The sequence below is a fragment of the Lacerta agilis genome, chromosome 6 (genome assembly GCF_009819535.1).
Source record: "Lacerta agilis isolate rLacAgi1 chromosome 6, rLacAgi1.pri, whole genome shotgun sequence".
Classification (NCBI taxonomy): Eukaryota; Metazoa; Chordata; class Lepidosauria; order Squamata; family Lacertidae; genus Lacerta; species Lacerta agilis.
This window is the reverse complement of record NC_046317.1, coordinates 19,260,487-19,280,252: the sequence shown is the minus strand read 5'-3', so window position 1 is coordinate 19,280,252 and position 19,766 is coordinate 19,260,487. Positions and strand designations below refer to the sequence as shown.

Genomic DNA, 19,766 nt, shown 5'->3' with positions numbered 1-19,766 from the left:
AAGCATTGAAAAAAGTACAGCAAAGTATAGCCTAATCTCATCTTTTCCAGAAATGGCAATTTACTCTAGGAAAGATGTATGCTGATGATATATTACAATTTGCATTTGGCGCCATCTCTATGTCCCTTTTCAGGTCAATCCTTCCATGTGGTCGGTGAATTTGTATGGAGGGAACTGATGGCGCCCCAGGCTTATGCTAGTACACCCATTGGCTGTGCCCTGTCTATGACTGCCTGTTCAGCTGCATTTACTTAGTGGAGGCATGTCCAACTCCCAAGAGACTGAAATCTACTCCCACTATAAAAAACAACAACCTGGTAGTGATCTACCCATTGGATTGACCAAGGTTGTTGAGTATTTTGGGGGGAGGAAGACCCAAAGTTGATGAACTTTTTTTGGGGGGTGATCTCTTAGGATCATGCAATCGACCAGGGGCAGCCCGCAAATTGACCGGTAGATTGCGATCAACCTGTTGGACAGCCATGACTTAGTGGGTACTTTGCTACATTCAGCTGAAGACAGCAAGAGGATGTTCTGATGTCATAGGCATGGCAAAGAGGCGCCAAATGTGCTTCTTGTGCCTCATTAGTGCTGTGGTTGGCAGGGCTGAAGCTGGGACCTTGTGTTTGCAAAGCATTTATTATCCCACCAAACTGTGGTGTCTCCTTACTTCCGTCAGAGGAGCCAGATGGCCATACATGACCTAGAAGAGCAGAGCTATGAAGCTTTCATATGGAACGGAAATCTCTAAAATACCTCCACCCCAGCAGCTATAAAAACAAAATGAAACAATTCACCCTTTGTGCCTTTTTAATTTCTTTTCAAAAAGGGCAGAGGTCCCGATCCATCAGCACTTAACTTCAACTTGGCCAAAGGAGCTTGAAAGGCGGAGTGCAAAGCTGACAATAAATAAAGAATAAAATAAAATAAAATGTCATGCAAAGCTGATCCTGACTTTGACCTATGATTGACACTCATGCACACACAGGATGCAAGGTGTGATGTTTTTCTAACTGCAGAAGAGGAAGCGCAACCTCATAAGTGTCTTCTTCTGTGATGTTACCACGTTAACTACTGATGGATAATTGTACTCTGGTAACTTTGGCATCCCTCCCGGATATACAGTACAAGAAATGCAGACTAAGTTGTAGCCTTCACAACAACCAACTGCCCACACACACAAAAGTGACAGCACAACACAGACCCAAAACAAATCGCCTAATAAAAGCATTAGACAAAACCATTCAACACACCCAAGACACAATAGAGAAAGCATGCATTGGGCTAGAAGTTGTGCAGTTATTGTTTTAATTGTTTTAGGGAAAAGATAGCATTGACATCTTTTGTTTTAAAAAACGAAGAAGAAAGGTTTACATGTCTACAATTATTGAATTCCACACTGCTTGGCTTTTCTCTAGGGTTAATCTCACACAGCCCTCCCCAGACACAAGGCAGCAAAGGCTTTGAACAAGATGCAGGAGAGTTAATAGTTTTTTAAAAATCCTCGCAGAAATATGAAGAAACAAGACTGCAAGGCATTTTTTCTACCTCCAAAACCTTTCAAGCCTCAGAGGACTTTGTGAGGTAGAGAGTAGATATTGCAAAGCAGACTAGTCATTAGCAGAGCTGAAAATAGATCTGGGAAGCACGCTGGTTTAAAAAAACAGTCAGTGTCAAATTAAAATGTCTCACCTAGACAGGATATGCAGAGGAAGCAGAAAGTGAGGGTAGAATCCTAGTGGCAGTGGAACAGATAGAACGACTCTGGACTGTGGTGATAACAACATCTTTTAATGTTCCTCTACAATTAAAACCAAGCTCTCTCACTGCAAACAGAAAACTAGCACAGTAGTTGGAGGGAGAGGCAAGCTCCTCCTTCCTGATGTGCTAGTTATCTACTTGTAGGGAGTTTTTACATGAGGGCACATGCAAAACTGGCATCCTTTACCTCCAGTCTGAAATGCCACAGCCCATTACACCACCGTTGGGGTTTACCACCCAATTCCTACCCATATGCAAAGCCAGTAGGTCCTCTAAGGATGTACTCTGTCCTTACTTTATAGGTGGAGGGCAGTAAGGGGAGCAGGCAACACTTTCAAGCCCTATTCAGGCATTCAGTGCTTTGTGGACATCCATGGGTACTGGACATATGACACAAATGGAGAATATACATACTGACAATTACAACCCAGGAAGTAGGGTTGCTCCTAAAATACATACAGTATCCCAGGTGTCAACAGCCAATGTTAAAAGGTGCATCCTCAGCATACATCTAATGAAAGTGCCATATACATCTCTGAGGAGAATGAATTCCACAAATTAGGGACCTGTGCCTACTTCAAGAACAGGTGTGTATGAACCAATGGGTTAAGTTAGTGCCTATACATATACATATACATATACATATATCTCCTAACTGGGTTCCTGTACTTCTCTTCTGCTTGTAGCTTTCAGGTGGAACTTTTCCTTCAGTTACAATAAAGGAAGGATTTTGAAGTCCTGGTTATGAATTGCTCCCTCCTGAACACAAACACAACAGCTTGCAATGTGCCATGTTAGTCCACCCATTCCCTGACTGAGTCTTTCATGTATATGGGGATGGGCCTACTAAACTACACACACACACACACACACACACACACTTCAGCATTTACTGTACATTGTACCAGGTACATATTAAGGAGAATGGTCAAACTGACAACAAATATATTTGAGGGCCAACCAACACCATCTGCCCTGTGAGGAGGATGAAGAGAGTGAGGAAGGCAGCTGAAGACATCAGGACTTTATCCAGATTGACTGTACCCTCCCCACCTGGCCAGCTTTACAAGTTAAAGCATTTGTCCAAGTTCTTTAAAATTCTAAACTGCCTTGGCAGAAAGGCAATATATAAATGCAATGAATGAATGAATGAACTGGTGCTTCCACAGCACAGACCTGCACAGAGTGCTCTTCCCATTCAGCCATGAAGCCCACTGTGTGACCTAAAAGTGGAAGGGGGTGTAGAACTATGGACTCATTGGAAGAAAGCTGGGAAATTAATAAAATGAATATATCAGCATCCTTTCAGAACAATCCTTACATACACATAATTATAGGCCCGCTGAAGTAACCATCCACACTACTAACTTAAAACATTAGAATAACTGAAAGTAAGGTAAAGGTAAAGGTAAAAGGTAAAGGACCCCTGGACGGTTAAGTCAAGTCAAAGGTGACTATGGGGTGCAGTGCTCATCTCACTTTCAGGCCGAGGGAGCTGGGGTTTGTCTACAGACAGCTTTTCGAGTCATGTGGCCAGCATGACTAAACCACTTCTAGTGCAACGGAAACCAGAGCACTTGGAAATGCTGTTTACCTTCCTGCCACAGCGGTACCTATTTATCAACTCACACTGGCATGCTTTTGAACTTCTAGGTTGGCAGGAGCTGGAACTGAGCAACCAGAGTTCACTATGTTGCGCAGATTCAAACTGCCGAACTTCCGATTGAAAGAACAGCTTATACACAGCATAATTTTCATTTATTGTCATTCCGTCCTTAAGCTATTGCTTATGTAGCCAAAATGACAAGAGCCATACACAGAAGGGAGGTATCAGCAGACTTGGGTTAACCTTGTTTGCAGAAGTACTTTTTTCTTTTTAAGAAAAAAACACACAAAAACCCTGGGAATAGGGGATCCCCCAAAACAGCCCCATGAGGACTGAGCACCCTCACTGTCCATGTAATTCTGCCATACTGCTGAGAGAGGAAAAACAGAAAACTAGGTGGAAGGGAAATGGAATGGGCTGCTTAGAAAAGGAAGACAGAAGAAGAGACATAGATATTTAAAGGTGGAGAGAACAATCTCATTGTCTGAATTGGTCATTTTCTGGTCACAATGTAAAGCTATTTTTATAGGTCCCCAGGGAAGGGAAGTGAGACCTGCCAAAGATTAAATCAATGGAGAAATCAAAGATTTAAATTTAGTTATTACAGATGTCGGAAAATTCTGCCAAAAATGGAAAAGGAAGCAGAAACGGCTGCTACTTACAGTAATAGTCAGGAACAGAAATCAGTCAAGTGAATACAGTGGGTATTCATTCATACTGTTGTTTCAAGTCTGCAAATAGTACATAATTGGTAACTTTTTTTTACAGTGTTCTGACACTTCTTTTACATTGAAATGAATGTAAGTCACATAAGTCATGTAAATAGTTATGTACCTTACATTGAATAGCAGACATTGAGACCTATAACATAGTGTTTGGTAGAAACCAAACTGCAGTGGAGTGGAAACGGTGCTAATTATGACAAACACAGGTCAGAATGGATAATGCTGCCTTATTAAATCTGTAGTAGTTATGACTGAGTACTAACATATCTACCCCACCCAACTCCTCTGAGGCAGACTGGATTGAAGTGCCTGGAACCCTGAACAGAAACAACATTTTGCTTCAGGGCTTTACCTAAGACATTAAAAAATAAGATTGACTTATAATTTTCTAAAAATAATTCAAAAGGTAACAAATACAATCTATTTTGTCACACAATCTTTTTTTTAAAAAAATACACATTGCAAAGGGGGATTCAAACCATAGCACACACGACAATCACGTTAGCTCAAAGTGCATTTTCTGGAGCAAGAAAAGCTGCAGTTTCCCAGTAACAAAATACTGCAACACAAAGGCTGGGAAAGTGTAACACTCCCACCACAGAGAAGTGCAGCCTCAAAGATGTCTGGATCCTCCATAAAAAAAGGAATAAGAAAGGTGTATTTATTATTTGGAAAGGTCCGTGGAAAGACTTGCCTTAGGGCTTTCTGGAAAAATGGTTTAGTGCTGAATTATATGAAGTCCACAATGCTCTTTTATCCATTGTGTTTATTATTGTTATGGCGGAGGGCATGTGGTATAACAAGAACAATAAAAGCAAAACAAAACAGAGCCAAAGGGACCAATTTTGATGGGTTTTGAATAGCTGGAAGCATTGGAAGCTGGAATAAGCCCAGCTTATCAAAGCTACAACTGCTTGTAACATAAATAAAATGTGGGGCAGTGACATCTCCATTCCGTTACCTCCTGATCTATTAAAGCTGATGTTGTGCAGTAAGAAGACACTGTTGCAGATCTGTACAACCTACCAAGTCACATGCAGCCCAGTAGTCATCTATGGTGGCTGGGCAACCGGCCCTATCATTAGGCAGGATGAGGTAGCTGCCTCAGGTGGAAGATGCAGAGGTGTACAGAGCAGCAGAGCACAGGTTGTAGTACAGAGGTGTGTGAGCCACGCAGCTCGCGCACTAAGCTAGCCTGGTGCCATCAGGTGCAGGGGAAGATGCTTCCCCATTTACAGCCTTGAAAAGACTCGGCTGCCAGCATGGTTGGCTTTTGCACACGGAATGGAAGAGAGGCACCATCTTTGCCTAGGGTAGTAAAACATCTTGGGCTGCTGCTGCCTATCAAATACTTCACAATCCCACAGATCCTCCTTCCTGCAAGGGAGTCCTAGGCAAGCAGTAAAGGCAGGAACTTTCTCAAGAAGGTGGAAAGCCGCCGTAAATGTACAGTGGACTGTATTCATGTGTGGGAATTGTAAATGCTGCAGGTTACACAAATATGTAAGAGTAGCCAAATGGTGCCATGGGAAGCCTCTGATACAATATTCGGGGCCTGCTTCCATTTTGTTTTCAGTGGTGTTATATTTAAGTCATCCCAAAGTCCCGATGTGGTAGTGTAAATAATGGTGGTGATGAATACTATTTTGCAGAACTGATTATGGTTCTGCTAGCCACAGAGAGAAGGAACACGCACGCTGCCACCCCTGACCACTACAAGCTGGGATTCCTGCTCAGCACCCTTTTAGCTTCTGAGGTTCTGCCAGGAACCTTGTCTGTACTTTACAGTCACAACGGCAAGAAAACAACTTCTGAGCAAGTGCTGTTTTGGAAGCGTGCTCGTACACAGCAGTTAAGCAGGTAAGCAGAGCCCCTACCCCACCATCAAGGCCACCTCATGTGTGACATTTTCAAAATGTGCACTGAAGACATTGTTGTTTGACGTGTACAGCCACAAAAGTAATGTGTGAATGCAATTGAAAAAAATGTTTGCAACATGCAGGGGCGTCAGTCAGGGAGCCTTGTTTGGCTGCAGGTCCCTGTTGAGTGCATGTTTGGTGGTAACCCTGGGTTTGCTGCCATGCCGTGTATGAAATATCACCGGAGAGAAAGGAATCGGCTGCAAGACCCCTGTACTCTGACTAACAGCAGCTGAAAGGGGGACTGTACCACTCAGCTGCCTCAAGCCACCCAGAGTGGCTGGGGAAACCCAGCCAGATGGGCAGGGTATAATAATAATAATAATTAACTGGAGGTGCCAGATATTGATATGTGGGCCTTCTTCAGGCAGAGCTTGTGTTCTGCAACTGGGCTCTGCCTCCTCCCCAGCTCTGCTGCTGAGTAATCAAGTGATGATCAATCAGGTGATAAACACGAATTTGTGACCAATCCCAACATATGCTCATGTTGTATCCATGTCTCATTCACGTTTGCGCCGTTCCCCGAGCTATTAAAATGTGGGTTGCTTATTTATTTATGACACTTATCTACCCCCCTTGCTGCCAAAGCACTTAAGGCAGTTTATATTTTATAATAATGACTCAGTAATGGATCACAAGCTTGCTGTGGCATTGGCACATCTGAGGCATGGAATAGGGAGCTGTGGTGCTGGTTCCTGTACAGAACGAATAAGCAAACAGTTTGAGGATGAGTTACAAAAAGATCAAACTTATCCATCCTTAAAGAAATCAGCCCTGAGTGCTCACTAGAAGGACAGATCCTGAAGTTGAGGCTCCAGTACTTTGGCCACCTCATGAGAAGAGAAGACTTCTTAGAAAAAAACCTGATGTTGGTAAAGATGGAGGGCACAAGGAGAAGGGGACGACAGAGGATGAGATGGTTGGACAGTGTTCTCGAAGCGACTAGCATGAGTTTGGCCAAACTGCGGGAGGCAGTGAAAGATAGGTGTGCCTGGAGTGCTCTTGTCCATAGGGTTACGAAGAGTTGGACATGACTGAATGACTGGACAACAACAAAAACAAACTAAACTGCAGATGTAAAGTTACTGAAAAACCAATGAGGGGAAAAGCATTCTCACAGGTCTAAGCTAGACTTATTCTTGCTAAGCAACAGCTTTGGACCCAGGAACTATGGTTAAAAATTCTTGCTCAGTTGGGCATCTCTTGGCCTCAGTTCCACATTTGGAAACTGGGTGGAACAGTGATTGCCATTATCGTATGGATGAGGCTAAGAGACAGGACGGCTACATATCACCTACAAATCAAAGAACATACTGTGATGATGTTTATTCACTCCAAAACTAATATTCATATCACAATCCTATACAAGTCTATTCAGAAGTAAATTCCACGGAGATCAGAGAGACTTATTCCCAGTTTATGGAGCAATCCAAACTCTGGGAAGCCGGCGTGATGTAAAGTGGCTTAAGATAAGATAGCATAAAGTACACCAGATCCAAACTCCATTCAGATATGAGGCTATTGCTAACTGAGCTGGTGTAAGCCCGGCAGAAGGGAAACTAAAATAGAATTTGACTTATGCCACCCATTTTGCTGTAGAGGGAAGTTTTCAATATTTTGATGTCTTGCTGTGTGTTAATTTGTTGGAAGCTGCCCAGAGTGGCTGGGGCAACAGTCAGAAGGGATATAATAATAATAATAATAATAATAATAATAATAATAATAATAATAATAATGCTGAACAGGATAACGCAAGCAGAATGGGAATGTTCCTTCCCCTGAAGGTATGACAATCTACATTTGGACAGTGAGGGAGACAATAAAGAGGACAAGAAGAGGGATGGATTCTCAAAACCTTCCCTAAACCCGAAGGACATCAAGCATATGTATGAGACATGAAGAGTCCTCAGCATGTTGCATGCCTATTCTAAAAGTAATCACTACAAGACATTTTTTAAAATAACTTCCTGTTCATCTGATGCATATTTATCACAAAGAAAATTCCTTAGGCACAGTGGAAGGGCATTGTGATTGGCTACCCAGGCTTAAATGATTGATGATATTAGGCTATATTTAGGCCACAGTGCTCTTGTGCCTTCTGTTTTTCCTTTATTATTTCCAGCATCTTTTGTGATTTTTAGAAGGGCTGTTGTTCCTAGGAGAAATGGCACAGCAACAAACGGGTAAAGCTGGATTTTCATTTTTGAAAAGTGTTGATGCACTTGTTTTGCATCAAAGAGCCATGGCTCATTGGCAGAGCATCTTGTTTGCATGCAGAAGATATTCAGGTTCAATACCTGGCATGTCCAGGTGGGACTGCCTGAAACCCTGCAGAACTGCTGCCAGTCAGGGTAGACAATACTGAGATAGCTGCCCTCATCACCACACCTAACAAAAACTAACAAAAGCCACCGGTGTGTCTCCTGCAGGTTTGCTGCTGGCTGGTCTGAGTAAAATCAAGGAAGCTGGAGGAAATCTCTCTTCGTGCAAAGCAAAAAGGATGTCTGCAAATATTTAGGGCTGGACACACTGCATGAAACAGGGAAGGAAACAGAGTTATGAACAAGTAGGTCCCTGCCCCCAAATAGATTACATTCTAAAAATTAGCAGCTGGAAAGAGGAAGAGGAAGGACAGCTAAAGGTAGGAAGAGATGAAATAGAATAAATGGAGGTGTACATAGCCTTGGTAGAGTTAGAACTGGGTGAGATTCCTCCCTATGTGAGTTCATGTTGGATTACCTTGGAACAGAGCCAAATTATTTCTGAACTAGGCTTATTTCCTGAGCTAATCCAACATTTCGAAAAGGAGAATACCGTTCCCTCTTGCCAGCCCTCTCAAATCTCCAGAAAGGCCCTCCCTGCCAGCTAAGACCTTCCAAACAACTTCTTCCTTCCCCTTAAAGATATTAACAACCTGTAGTTGTGGGAGTTGTGGAAGATACACCAAGAGCCGGGACATCAGGGAAAGGATGGATGAACTTGTCTCCCTTTCCCCCCTCTCTTCATGTGATGCTATGCTGCTGCCAACCACTATGTCTTTAAGTAAGGATGAGGGAAGATTGTTTTGGTTATCAGGGGAAGGTGGTGGTGGAGGTTTTGGAGATCAGGTGAGGCTGGTAGGAGAGAGGCAGGGTATTCTTCTCAGGCTTAGATTTCAGCCGGATCTGGAGCTTGCAATCTCACCTCTCTTTTGAGATGATATTTATGAAACTGCAGGTCCCAGATATGACAAACTTTGACGTTACCTTTTGAGCTGACATACAATGAAAGGGTTACAACAAAACAGGCAGGTTTCGAAGAAAGATCTGAAAGAAGACAGAAAGACTGCCATGTATATGTAGATATTATGGTGATGACTGTTATGTTTATTTCTGCAGTGCTGCCCATGCCCTTGATGCTTTGCCAGGAACTAAAGGAAGACTGGGAAGTGTGGCATGAAAGATAAACTTCAGAGGGAAGTGGGGGAAGAGAGACAAGGGAAACAAACTAGCAGACGGAGGGGAAGAGAGTTGAGACGAGGGCAACATGAGATGAATGGGGGGCGAATGAAGTTACTTTGACTTTGTTTGAAGGGATTTTTGGTGTCAGGGAGCTGCACTCCACTGCCAGACAGTGTCTGGGTGGGTATAGACAGCCCCAGCCACTCCTAGCCAGTGATACGTCTTCCAGCACCTCCCCAGGGGAGGAGGAGTTATCCTCAGGCAGCAAGGTGGAGCGAGGGCTCCTGGATGTTGCTCAAGGACCCAGCACCGTCCGGCAGACCCGCTCTGAAGGGGAGCTGCCACTTCTGTCGCCCGAACTGCGCAGAGGGGGGTCAAAAGATCGGGCAGGTGGCACTTCAGGATGCCGAAATTATTATGCTGGGGTTGCAGCCGTAGAACGGCACTTCCGGATTCGTCTAGTGACTAGGTAGTCATGTTTCTCAGTAGCTCTGCACTGTAAATAGCCCTGCACAATAAAAATGGTTAAAAGACAAGACGGACTTTGTCTTTACTTGTGAGCAACCCCTTGAGGATCCTGACACTTGGGGTTGCTGGTACAATGGATCAATAAAGCAGAACGCATTGCCACAGTATCAAAACTCACTGAAATGGAAGTGAGAAGGCCAAGAAGCCGAGAATTTATATGAAACACAAGTACAATTCAGAATGCATGTGAAGCAATCTCACTGCTAATTATATCAAGTTGTAGTCGTGGTTATTAAATTAAAATCTGTATACTGCCCTATACTCGCAAGGTAAAATCACAATATAAAAACACAAAATACACAATCAAAATAAGAACAAGAACAACCCAATAACCCCCTGCAAAACGTTTTTTTTAAAAGGGCATTGAATGTCAGTCAACCAAAGGCCTGGTTAAAGAGGAACATTTTTGCCTGGTGCCTACAGATTTGTAATGGGCCTATGGACCATAATAAAGCTGTGTGTGTATAATGAAGGCGCCAGGTGAACCTCCCTGGGGAGAGCATTTCACAAGTTATGATTCATAGATGCAATGGGGAAGGGTTATACATTGATCTATTCAAATAGTGAATATGTGAGTACATTCTATATGTTTGCATGTTCGTAATATAGATGTCAATGTACCTGTGGTGTGTGTGTGTGTGTGTGTGTGTATCTAGATATAAATACACAGTTGTGGAATAGCTGTACTCCAGCCAAGCTGTTTATGTTTCTCATTGTCTGATGATAACACGGTAACATGTTTTTAGTTGCAGTTGTTGGAGTACAGATCTCTAAGTGGAAAAAAAATTCCTGCAGTTTCCACTGAATTGAAAGCAGGAGGGATGACAACAAGGAGTGCAAAATTTCTATTGAAACAGCCTCATTTGTTTCAATGGAAGACTGGCCACTCAATGTATACTGGCCAAGTTTGGGGGGTGGGGCGGGGTTGGGGCATCAAATTCCATCATATTCAATAGAAGCAGCAACTGAAAAAAGGAAAAAAGGAAATATTTCTCCAGCCCAATTGAGGAAATAATAAAGGAAAGTAGATTTACTGCTCTTCCTTTTACGATACAGTATGTGCAGCAAAATATCTGAAAAGGTACCAAGCTTCATAAAAAGACAAGTCTCGGCTTCACATTTGATAGTTTACTTTGAGTTTATCTATGGTGGATTCATAATCACCACCCAGTGCCTTCTACATACAGAGAACATATTGCTAACTGGTCCACAGTATGACAGACATGCTATTATTTCCTTATCATTCCCCTGAACTGTGAGGATTGCATTACGGTGGTACCTCGGGTTACATATGCTTCAGGTTACATACTCCGCTAACCCAGAAATAACGCTTCAGGTTAAGAACTTTGCTTCAGGATAAGAACAGAAATTGCTCTGGCGGCGCAGCGGCAGGTCCCATTTGCTAAAGTGGTGCTTCAGGTTAAGAACAGTTTCAGGTTAAGAACGGACCTCCAGAACGAATTAAGTAAGTAACCAGAGGTACCACTGTACTGTTTTAGGGGATGCTTCTGTAGGGATTGCTGAAACGATGGAGGTGAAGTGTGTTGGAATGTGCCGAACAAATGCTAGTTGTGAGCACAGATTATTTCTTGGGCCAGAAGGTTTAGGACAGAGCGGTACAAAGAATTCGCAGGATGTGTGATATCTGGAAATATTGTGTGCCGGACACCCTACACACACACAATCAAATACAAGCCACTGAAGCAAGAAGGAAAGAAAAAAGAAGAGAGTGAGAAAAGAGTGACTAAGGGGTGGGATCCAAACTTTGTTTCTATCTGGGGAATGGAAACTCACCAGCCTACTCTAAATTATATTGGCCCAGGTTCTAATCAGGTTGTCCTGACTTCTATCTCTACATTTGTTGCGGTCTTTTAGATCCACCACAGGAGTCCTCTCACACAGTGGTACACAGCAGGACATTTTAGACTGAACTTAATGGTCCCTTTGCTTACTTTACATGATCTCACACAGTCACTCTCTGTTTAAAGAGGAAGGAGTTTTACTAGACTTACTTCAAAAGCCAACCTGCTCTGCTATGTGGCCCTCTGTGCTCATTCTGTTGAATTTCTGCCCCCAACTCCTTTCCTGATGGTACCACTGCTTTCAGGGTCTGGCAACAAGGCAGTTATACTTGAAGGCCTGCTCTTGGATCAAGATTAAATTTCCAAAAAAATTAAATTTTGAAATGAAGTCAAATCATATATTAAAACCAATTTATTGTAGGTTCTACCCATGATAGCCCTCTCTTCCTGGCTTCATATGTCTCCCAGTTTCATTTTTTTTTGGGGGGGGGACCCTGGTAAATCATCTGGATCTATTAATCTATCTAACACTCACCCATCCTCAAACCTGTTTGGACAATGCATATCACATCAACCTTGCAAGGCTGGTTGGGCTAAGATTGGTTCAAGGCCAGCCAGTTACTTTTGTGGCTAGGAAAGAATTTGAACTCAGATACCATCTGTCTTCCAGTGTATCCTTTACACCACACAGGTTTTCCAAATTTGCAAATAATAATAATTTTATATTCATTCAACATATAACTTAGAGAAACAGTGACACTTCGTCCCCTTCCTTCTAGCTGTAACCTTAACTAAACCCAATAAGTTTTTTTTCCATCTTACTGCAGTCAAACATAAGGACACACACACACACACACACACACACACACACACAATGTATAGCCTCAATCCTTAACTCGATACAGCTCATTTGAGGTCTAAAGAGCTACATACACTAGTTCACCTTAGGGGAAGAGCTGATCCATCAAGTTTAGTAAGTCAAACTGGGTGCACAGTTCAAATAAACTCACATCTTCCCAGAGCCCCAGTAGGTACAAAGGTGGACGATAATTCAGTTGTATTTCTTGAAAATAATCAGAATTGTCTCCCTTCTACCCACAGTCTCCCTGAAATCAATAGGGCTACATTAGAAGGTCTTTAGAAATAGCAAAACAAGGAGTCCAAATGAACAGCACTGGAAGCTAACTACTATAATTATCTTCCTCTGTTCATAGGCTTTTGGCAAATTCAACATTGATCAGTAAATTAATCACATCTTTAGTTTTTAAGTGAAATTTAGCCCCAAGCTGTTCTTGCCCTGATATTTGATTGCAATTACACTGGATGTTAGCACAGGTATGTAGGAATGATTCCTCACAGGTATTTAGTTTAAGTGCCTTCTCTTCAAACTTTCATTAGCTCCTCTTTCATCAAATGAGATGGCAAAGAACCCAGGGTTCACCCCTTCCACCAAGCTATTAAGCCAATATTAAGACCACAGAACGAGACAGATAAAAGCAATTTTGAGCTGGCTGCTCTCATGCTGGAACAAAATTTCCTGGCATGCATCATATATGAACCGCAAGTAGTCATAAACGGGAGATTAAATCCATAAGGAAAAGTAGCAGAACATCAATAGCTGGTAAGCTGGGGAATAACAATTGGCATTCTTTCCTCACCGGATTGCTTGCAAGTGTGTGTTTTGTTTTCTGGCCAACCGGTAAAACTCCTACTTTTAAAATATTATTTTGTGATATTTACATGCTGCATTGAAACCTGGCAGAAGCAGGAAGGGTGTGTGTGTGTGTGTGTGAGGGAGAAATTATTCTGCTCTGCTGCATATGATAGTTTTTACAATAAAGTAAACACAAAAATAAACAACTCTGACAGTCTAATCTATTTTACTACACATAACCACGACAATATTATTATTTTTGGAATAATAATAATCCTGCATATGAAAACAACCCCAAACTCAACATCTAGCAACGTCTCGCATATTGCATACAATACCCAGGGTTTTAGACAAGTATTCGACAAGCCCACTTCAAAATCTTCTCCTGCAAAGATCCTTTCCAACTGTTCTGAGGTTCTAGAGTCCACCTGAAAACATACATCAATTAATAGCCTGGGGAGGTTTCCTACTTACAACAGATTTAACAAGGAGATTAAAAACTTTATGAAGAAGGACTTCCCAGTCTCTTTTAAAAAGGAAAATAAATTGCTGAATGTCTCTTCCCCCTCCCTAGCCCTCCTCCAAACGAAGCCTTTCAAGAGATTGCAGTTACAGTACTTACTAGAGTATTAGAAGTGGACAGCCTGGTGGTGTTTAGTCCTACCAGTGATGGGAGCGTTTGGGACATCCAGTTAGAAATCATTGCCATGGTACTAAGGACAGCACCAAGCTTGAGCAGTGGAGGACTCATTGCTGTGGAGGCTAATGAGTTTTCATAGTGACTGATTATCATCCTAGTGCAGGCTGGCAGGGAGAGGCGTTCCTGCAGCTCACAACATCCTCAGCATGAAAGGGGACCAGCCTCCCCAGATTTAATCATCCACTAAAACACACATCCAGGCAGCAGCCTCTCTCTCTCTCTCTCTCTCTCTCTCTCTCTCTCTCTCTCTCTCTCTTCCCCCCTCCAGTGCAGCTCCTAGTCTCCTTTCTTATATCACCACACACTAAAGCAGGCTAGCCACAGACACACAATCCTTTTTATATGCCTGTAATTATTACAGCTTCCCTGTGGAGCGGAGGAAAGGGAGAGGGAGTGGGGGATGAGAATGGAAGGTTCTAAGGAATCTGTTAAAATCTAGTTAGCTCAACCAGTGGGAGATGACTAACGGTGGCTAATAAAGCTGCCACGCTCAGGACAGGCAACAGAAAAATAACCCGATACAGCTAGCTGATGGGTATGCAAGAAAGCCTCTTCCGATTCACAGACAATTATTTGGGTGGGCATATAACCACTGAAGAAACTGTGAACTTATGGTCAAAAGTGGTCCCGAATGCTTGCCTGCAGATCTGTGTGTAATCATTTAAGGGTGCTGGGTTTTGTGGGTCTGATTTCCAAATAAACAGGAATACAGTAGATGGCAGATTTCATATGTGCACAAATGCATAATGTGCATATACAAACCCATGATGGAGAAGAGGGGACCTGTACACCTAGGGTGCAATGAATCACACACCTGCAACACTTGTTGGCAGTTGACACTGAGCAAGTTGGTACACAATTTCAAATGAGTACAAAGGGATTACTGTAAAACCAGCTACCAAAACTTCTGTTTGTGATGTGGCGGAATAAGTGTTGTATCTTCATTGCTATCTAGGACAGTCATAAATACTTGTATCTTTAGTCCTCACAGATATCAATGAAGTCTAGGTATATATAACTGCTTTCCCAATATTCTTTCCTTGCCTCTTCTATTGCTATTTAGATGGTTTAGATTGTTATCTCCCTGGGGCAGAGAAGCTACTTAGTTACATTTGTCTGTAAAATATCGTGTATCCCAATGGCAACGTACAAATAAAACACATCATCATTGGCAGCACCAACCCCATAATCAGCAGCAGGTAAAGGTTTTGAAATATCTACAGCTGAAGCTTCCATCGAGCTCAGTAGCAAAGCATATGCCGAAGGCCTTGGGTTCAACCCCATGCATCTCCAGGTAAGCCTCCTGTCTGAAACCCTGGAGAACTTCTGCCATTCAGTGCTGACAGAGCTAAGCAAGGAAGACTAGTGGTTTGACTTGGTACTTTCTCTCTGCTTTTATCCTGGCTTTGCTGCTCTTTGTGTGGGATGTAAACACAGAGCAGCCAAACCCAACACTGCTAGAGAGGACATGAAGGTAACTCAGTTCTCCAGGCTTAACTTCCTGTTTACCTGGACTGAGTTACAGGAACCAGAAGTAGGTGTGGTCTTACCTGGGAACCAGATCCCAAAGAAGACTTCCCATTTTGCCTCGTCTTTTGAACAAGCAGGATGCTCTCTCTCAGCCTGCAGCTGAGAGAAGCAGAAGTGAAGCTTCTTTCCTTATGGAATCAGCTTCACCACACGTAAATATGTTTATCTAAGTTTATCTGCCTCTTTGAGCCTGTACTACTGTAACTCTTGGGTGTCTGTAAGTAAACTCTTTTATATCTAATAATCAGTATTGTATTGTGTCTTTGCTTTTAAGAGGGAACAAGGGGAATATACCAGGAATATATATTTCTTATAGAGGCTTTAGTAAGCCTATGCAACCGTTTTCTGCTGTGTTTTAAAAGGGAATGTAACTCTGCTAAGTTTGGAGCTTGCTCACACAAGCTGGGATTGAGATATATAAATAATATATACTCATCCACACTCCTAAACATTCCCACACTTTGCTCATAGGTTTTCAGCTCTTATGAGATTATTTCAGCTGCCCACGTGACCATATGAATTCGAGGGTGGTTGCAGTTAGCTTGTTTATCTGTGCTGTTTTGGTCCATGGGGCGACGAAGAGTTGGACACGACTGAACAACAACAGTGTTATTTTTTTATTGTATCTCTGCCTTTTATAAAGCGTGTTAAGCTATTAATTGGACATTGCCCAGGGAACCATGCAATGGTGTGATGAACAAATAAAAATAAAGCAGCTGCCTATGACCTTCTGTGTCTCTTTGTTATCCCAGAATATTATCACCACATGAAATGCCTTAGTAATCAGTAGCATGTATGGGCCCCTGAGGCTTGGGTCTCAGACAACCCTTAATTGGCAAGGAGTTCCATTTTAATAAGGGGTTGGGTGTAAGTTGCTTCTGTGTAACTTTGTACGAAATTCAAGTAACTTTCCCATATGCTCTATTTACTTTAGAGAAAGTAAAAAATAAAATGCAAAAAAAACCCTTGCTTCTGGCTCCAGTTAGCTGCAGCCACCATCCAACTTGTTCACCAAGGCGCAGGTGAACATTACGGCTTGGGCAGGGATGTCCATGTGCTGAACATCTGAAGCACCCAATGTGTGTGTGGAAGGCCGTTTGCAAGCATCACGTAGCTGCTTATGCATGCAGATCTTTCTTGCTGGCAAACAGAGCCCACTGGAACTGGTAGGGAAGGAGGCAGGAAGACCAACAATATGTTGAGCCAGTGCCAATGACAGGCAGAGACAACCCCTGGTTGGTTGTGGGAGGGCAGGCAGGAGTTGGCTGAAGACAGGCTGAGGTTGGTAGGGAAGCGCCCCATTTGCCCTCATGGACTAGCCTCCATCATTTGTTATGTGTGGGACATTTGTTACTGAGAGCAATGAGGTCTGAAGGTAGGAGACTGGATATCACACAATGCTAAATAAATGGGAAGAGTTGACAAAGTAAGATGGTGTGTGTGTGTGTGTGCACGCGCCACATCAAATATGCTACTTTCAAAGTGAATATAAAAATGAGAGACTATTTTGGCACAACCCTCCTACGCATCCCCCTGAATCTGTGCTCCAAATGCAAACCAAAGCTCCTCTTTCCCCTTATGCATTTCAAATTATTTCAGCCTATCTCTTTGATTTAGCCAAGATGCACAGAAAAATCAATCAATGCCTATTTCAAAACACAGTGTGATCTGCTGTATAATTTTATGAGGGACTTGGAGGCTTGGCCACATATACACAAAAGAGATCCCTCGCTTCTAAATATTGAATTCTTTCTTGGAAATACTGAGTTTGACGGAATATTATTTTGCAGAAAGTGTGCAATTCCTGTGAAGCATGCCCTTGAAAACTGGCTAAGTTTTAGTCCACAGGCAAATGAGGGAAACCAAAGTTCCATTTGAAATTTGTAGCTCTCAGCTCCATGGAAAATCACCAGCTAGCAGTTAATATAAAATACATGAACTAGAATATGCCTCGTAGCTACCTCACTACATGAAGAATGGCACTGGAAAAGCTGGCACTTCCATACAGCAAAATTTGCTGTAGTCAATATATGGAAATAGTGCACTTCCAACTGATTATAGGTGGATGTAGATATCCATTTATCAAATAGTAATTTATCACAGGGTGCACGTGCCTCTTTCTAAGATATATTCCTGGTTTAATTCAAAGCAGCAGCAGGAGACATAGCTAGACTGTTCCTGGACTGCACCACTTCAGACTGCAAGTGGGGCAAATCATATTATTGAATACAAGGATGGGGAATCGTTGCCCCTCTTGATGTTGCTGTACTACAACTCCCATCATCCCATCCAGCATGGGTCAGGGATGATGGGAGTTGGAGATCAACAACAGGTGCCGGGCCACAGGTTCCCCACCCCAGATTTTGCATTTCCACGTTTAAAAATTTCTCCCCAAATCTACAAGCCTAGCCTTCTCACTGACAGGTAACTTTTGTATGTGCAGCAGGAATTTTATTTTAGTTTATTTATAACATGGAGGAGAGCACCAGCCACATGAGCCCCACAAGTGCTGCCTGAAACGCTACAATTTCCGGGTGCAATTTCACTGCCTCATCTGTGCTTTGTGTAAACGAGTCTTCTTCAGCCCTCCTGCAAAGGATAAGGAGAACTTTTACCTCTCATCAGATGCGGATGTCTAATTAAAGTGTGGAGTAAGGTGCTCTTCCCATATCTGTCCTCTGATTTCCATTGCTGAAGTTTGCCTTCGGACTTACTGTGGTGGGCATGGAACGGTTTGATAGGCTGGATTTCTGTATCATCTTGCCAAGGGTCGAGTAGGATTTTATCATGTAACAGGTGAAGAAGTGTGAGAAAACAGTTCTTTAGGTCCACTAAACCAGTGTTTTTCAACCTTTTTTGGGCAAAGGCACACTTGTTTCATGAAAAAAATCACAAGGCACACCACCTCACTCCCCCCCCATGCGACGGCAATGGCGACGATGGCAGTGGGGGGGCTGGCACTTCTTCCCTCCCAGGGGTCCCTCTTCTTTCCCGTTTTGGGGGCGATGGGGATAGGGAGCGTCTTCTCCCTTTTTCCTCTCTCCTGGATGGGGGGCGGGGTGGCTGCAGCGGCGGTGGGAGCGTCGGTGGGATCGGGGAGTCCCTCTTTGGCCTCCGGAGCACCGGCGCTCCGCGAAGCAAGTCTTCTCGGGCCTTTAGGCCTCGGGGCCCAAAGCTCCTTTTCTCTGTTGCGGGGGTGATGGGGATAGGGAAGGTCTTCTCCCTCCAACCTCTCTCCTGAGGAGGAAGGGTGGCGGCGGCGGTAGCGGGTCGTTTCTCCTCGGCCCCTGGAGTGTTGGCGCTCCGCGGGGCGGGCTGCTTCGGGCCGCCAGGCCTCGGGGCCCCGAGTCCAACGGCGGCTGCAGCAGCTGCGTGAGCGTGGCGTCCCTGTTTGGCCCTCGGAGCGTCGCCGCTCCGCGGAGTGGGTTGTTCTAGGCCGCTCCTGGGCCGTTGGTCGTCGGGGCTCCAGCTGAAACAGCGGTAGGAGCGGGAGTGTGGCGTCTCTTTTCGGCCTCTTCTTGGTCCCTGGGGCTTCGGTTCTCCGCGGGGTGGGCTGCCCCGAGCCGCCCACAGGCCGCTAGGCCTCAAAGTCCTGGGCTCCGTCCGGCTGGGTGTCCCCGGTCTCGCCGACTCGCCCGGTGCCCTGGCGGCTTCCGGCGGCAGAAGTCGGTGGTTGTGCGTCGGCAGCAGCGGCAGTGGCAGTTCCGGCGATGCAGAAGCTGGTCGGGGGGCTCCGTTGGCGCTGGTCGCCTTCAGGAGCTCCGCGGCTTCGTGCAGATTGCCATCTTGCCTCGCCGGAAGTCCTCTTGACATTTTTTTTTTTAAATCTTTCGAAGTTTTCAATTTTTCCCACGGCACACCAGGCAACATCTCGCGGCACACAAGTGTGCCGCGGAACAGTGTTTGAAAAACACTGCACTAAACCACAACCAGCACCAGCAGTTACCATCTTTGGGCAGTTGCCAGCTGATGCAGTTGCCAAAACTGATGCCTGTTTTGGCTCCTCCTTGATTCCCCCCCCCTCAAGGTGGCTGAGTCTAGCTGCCATTCTGATATCAGACAATGCCCCTGGAGAGGCATCATTCCTGGACGTTGTGGGAA

At 43.9% G+C, this 19,766-nt stretch overlaps 1 protein-coding gene across 2 annotated transcripts in view; it reads right to left on the bottom strand.

The window, feature by feature from the left end:
• The window catches only part of OLFM3 (olfactomedin 3), a 142,590-nt gene that overhangs the window by 31,102 nt on the left and 91,722 nt on the right, over nt 1-19,766 (bottom strand). The window contains exon 1 of one of the 2 annotated variants that reach the window (XM_033151497.1): nt 14,058-14,346. The exons of the other annotated variant lie outside the window; for it this stretch is intronic. Coding sequence (XP_033007388.1) covers nt 14,058-14,228 — 171 coding nt within the window. The 5' untranslated portion in view covers nt 14,229-14,346. Of the gene's footprint in view, nt 1-14,057; nt 14,347-19,766 lie in introns of those variants that run through there. 2 annotated transcript variants of the gene reach the window in all.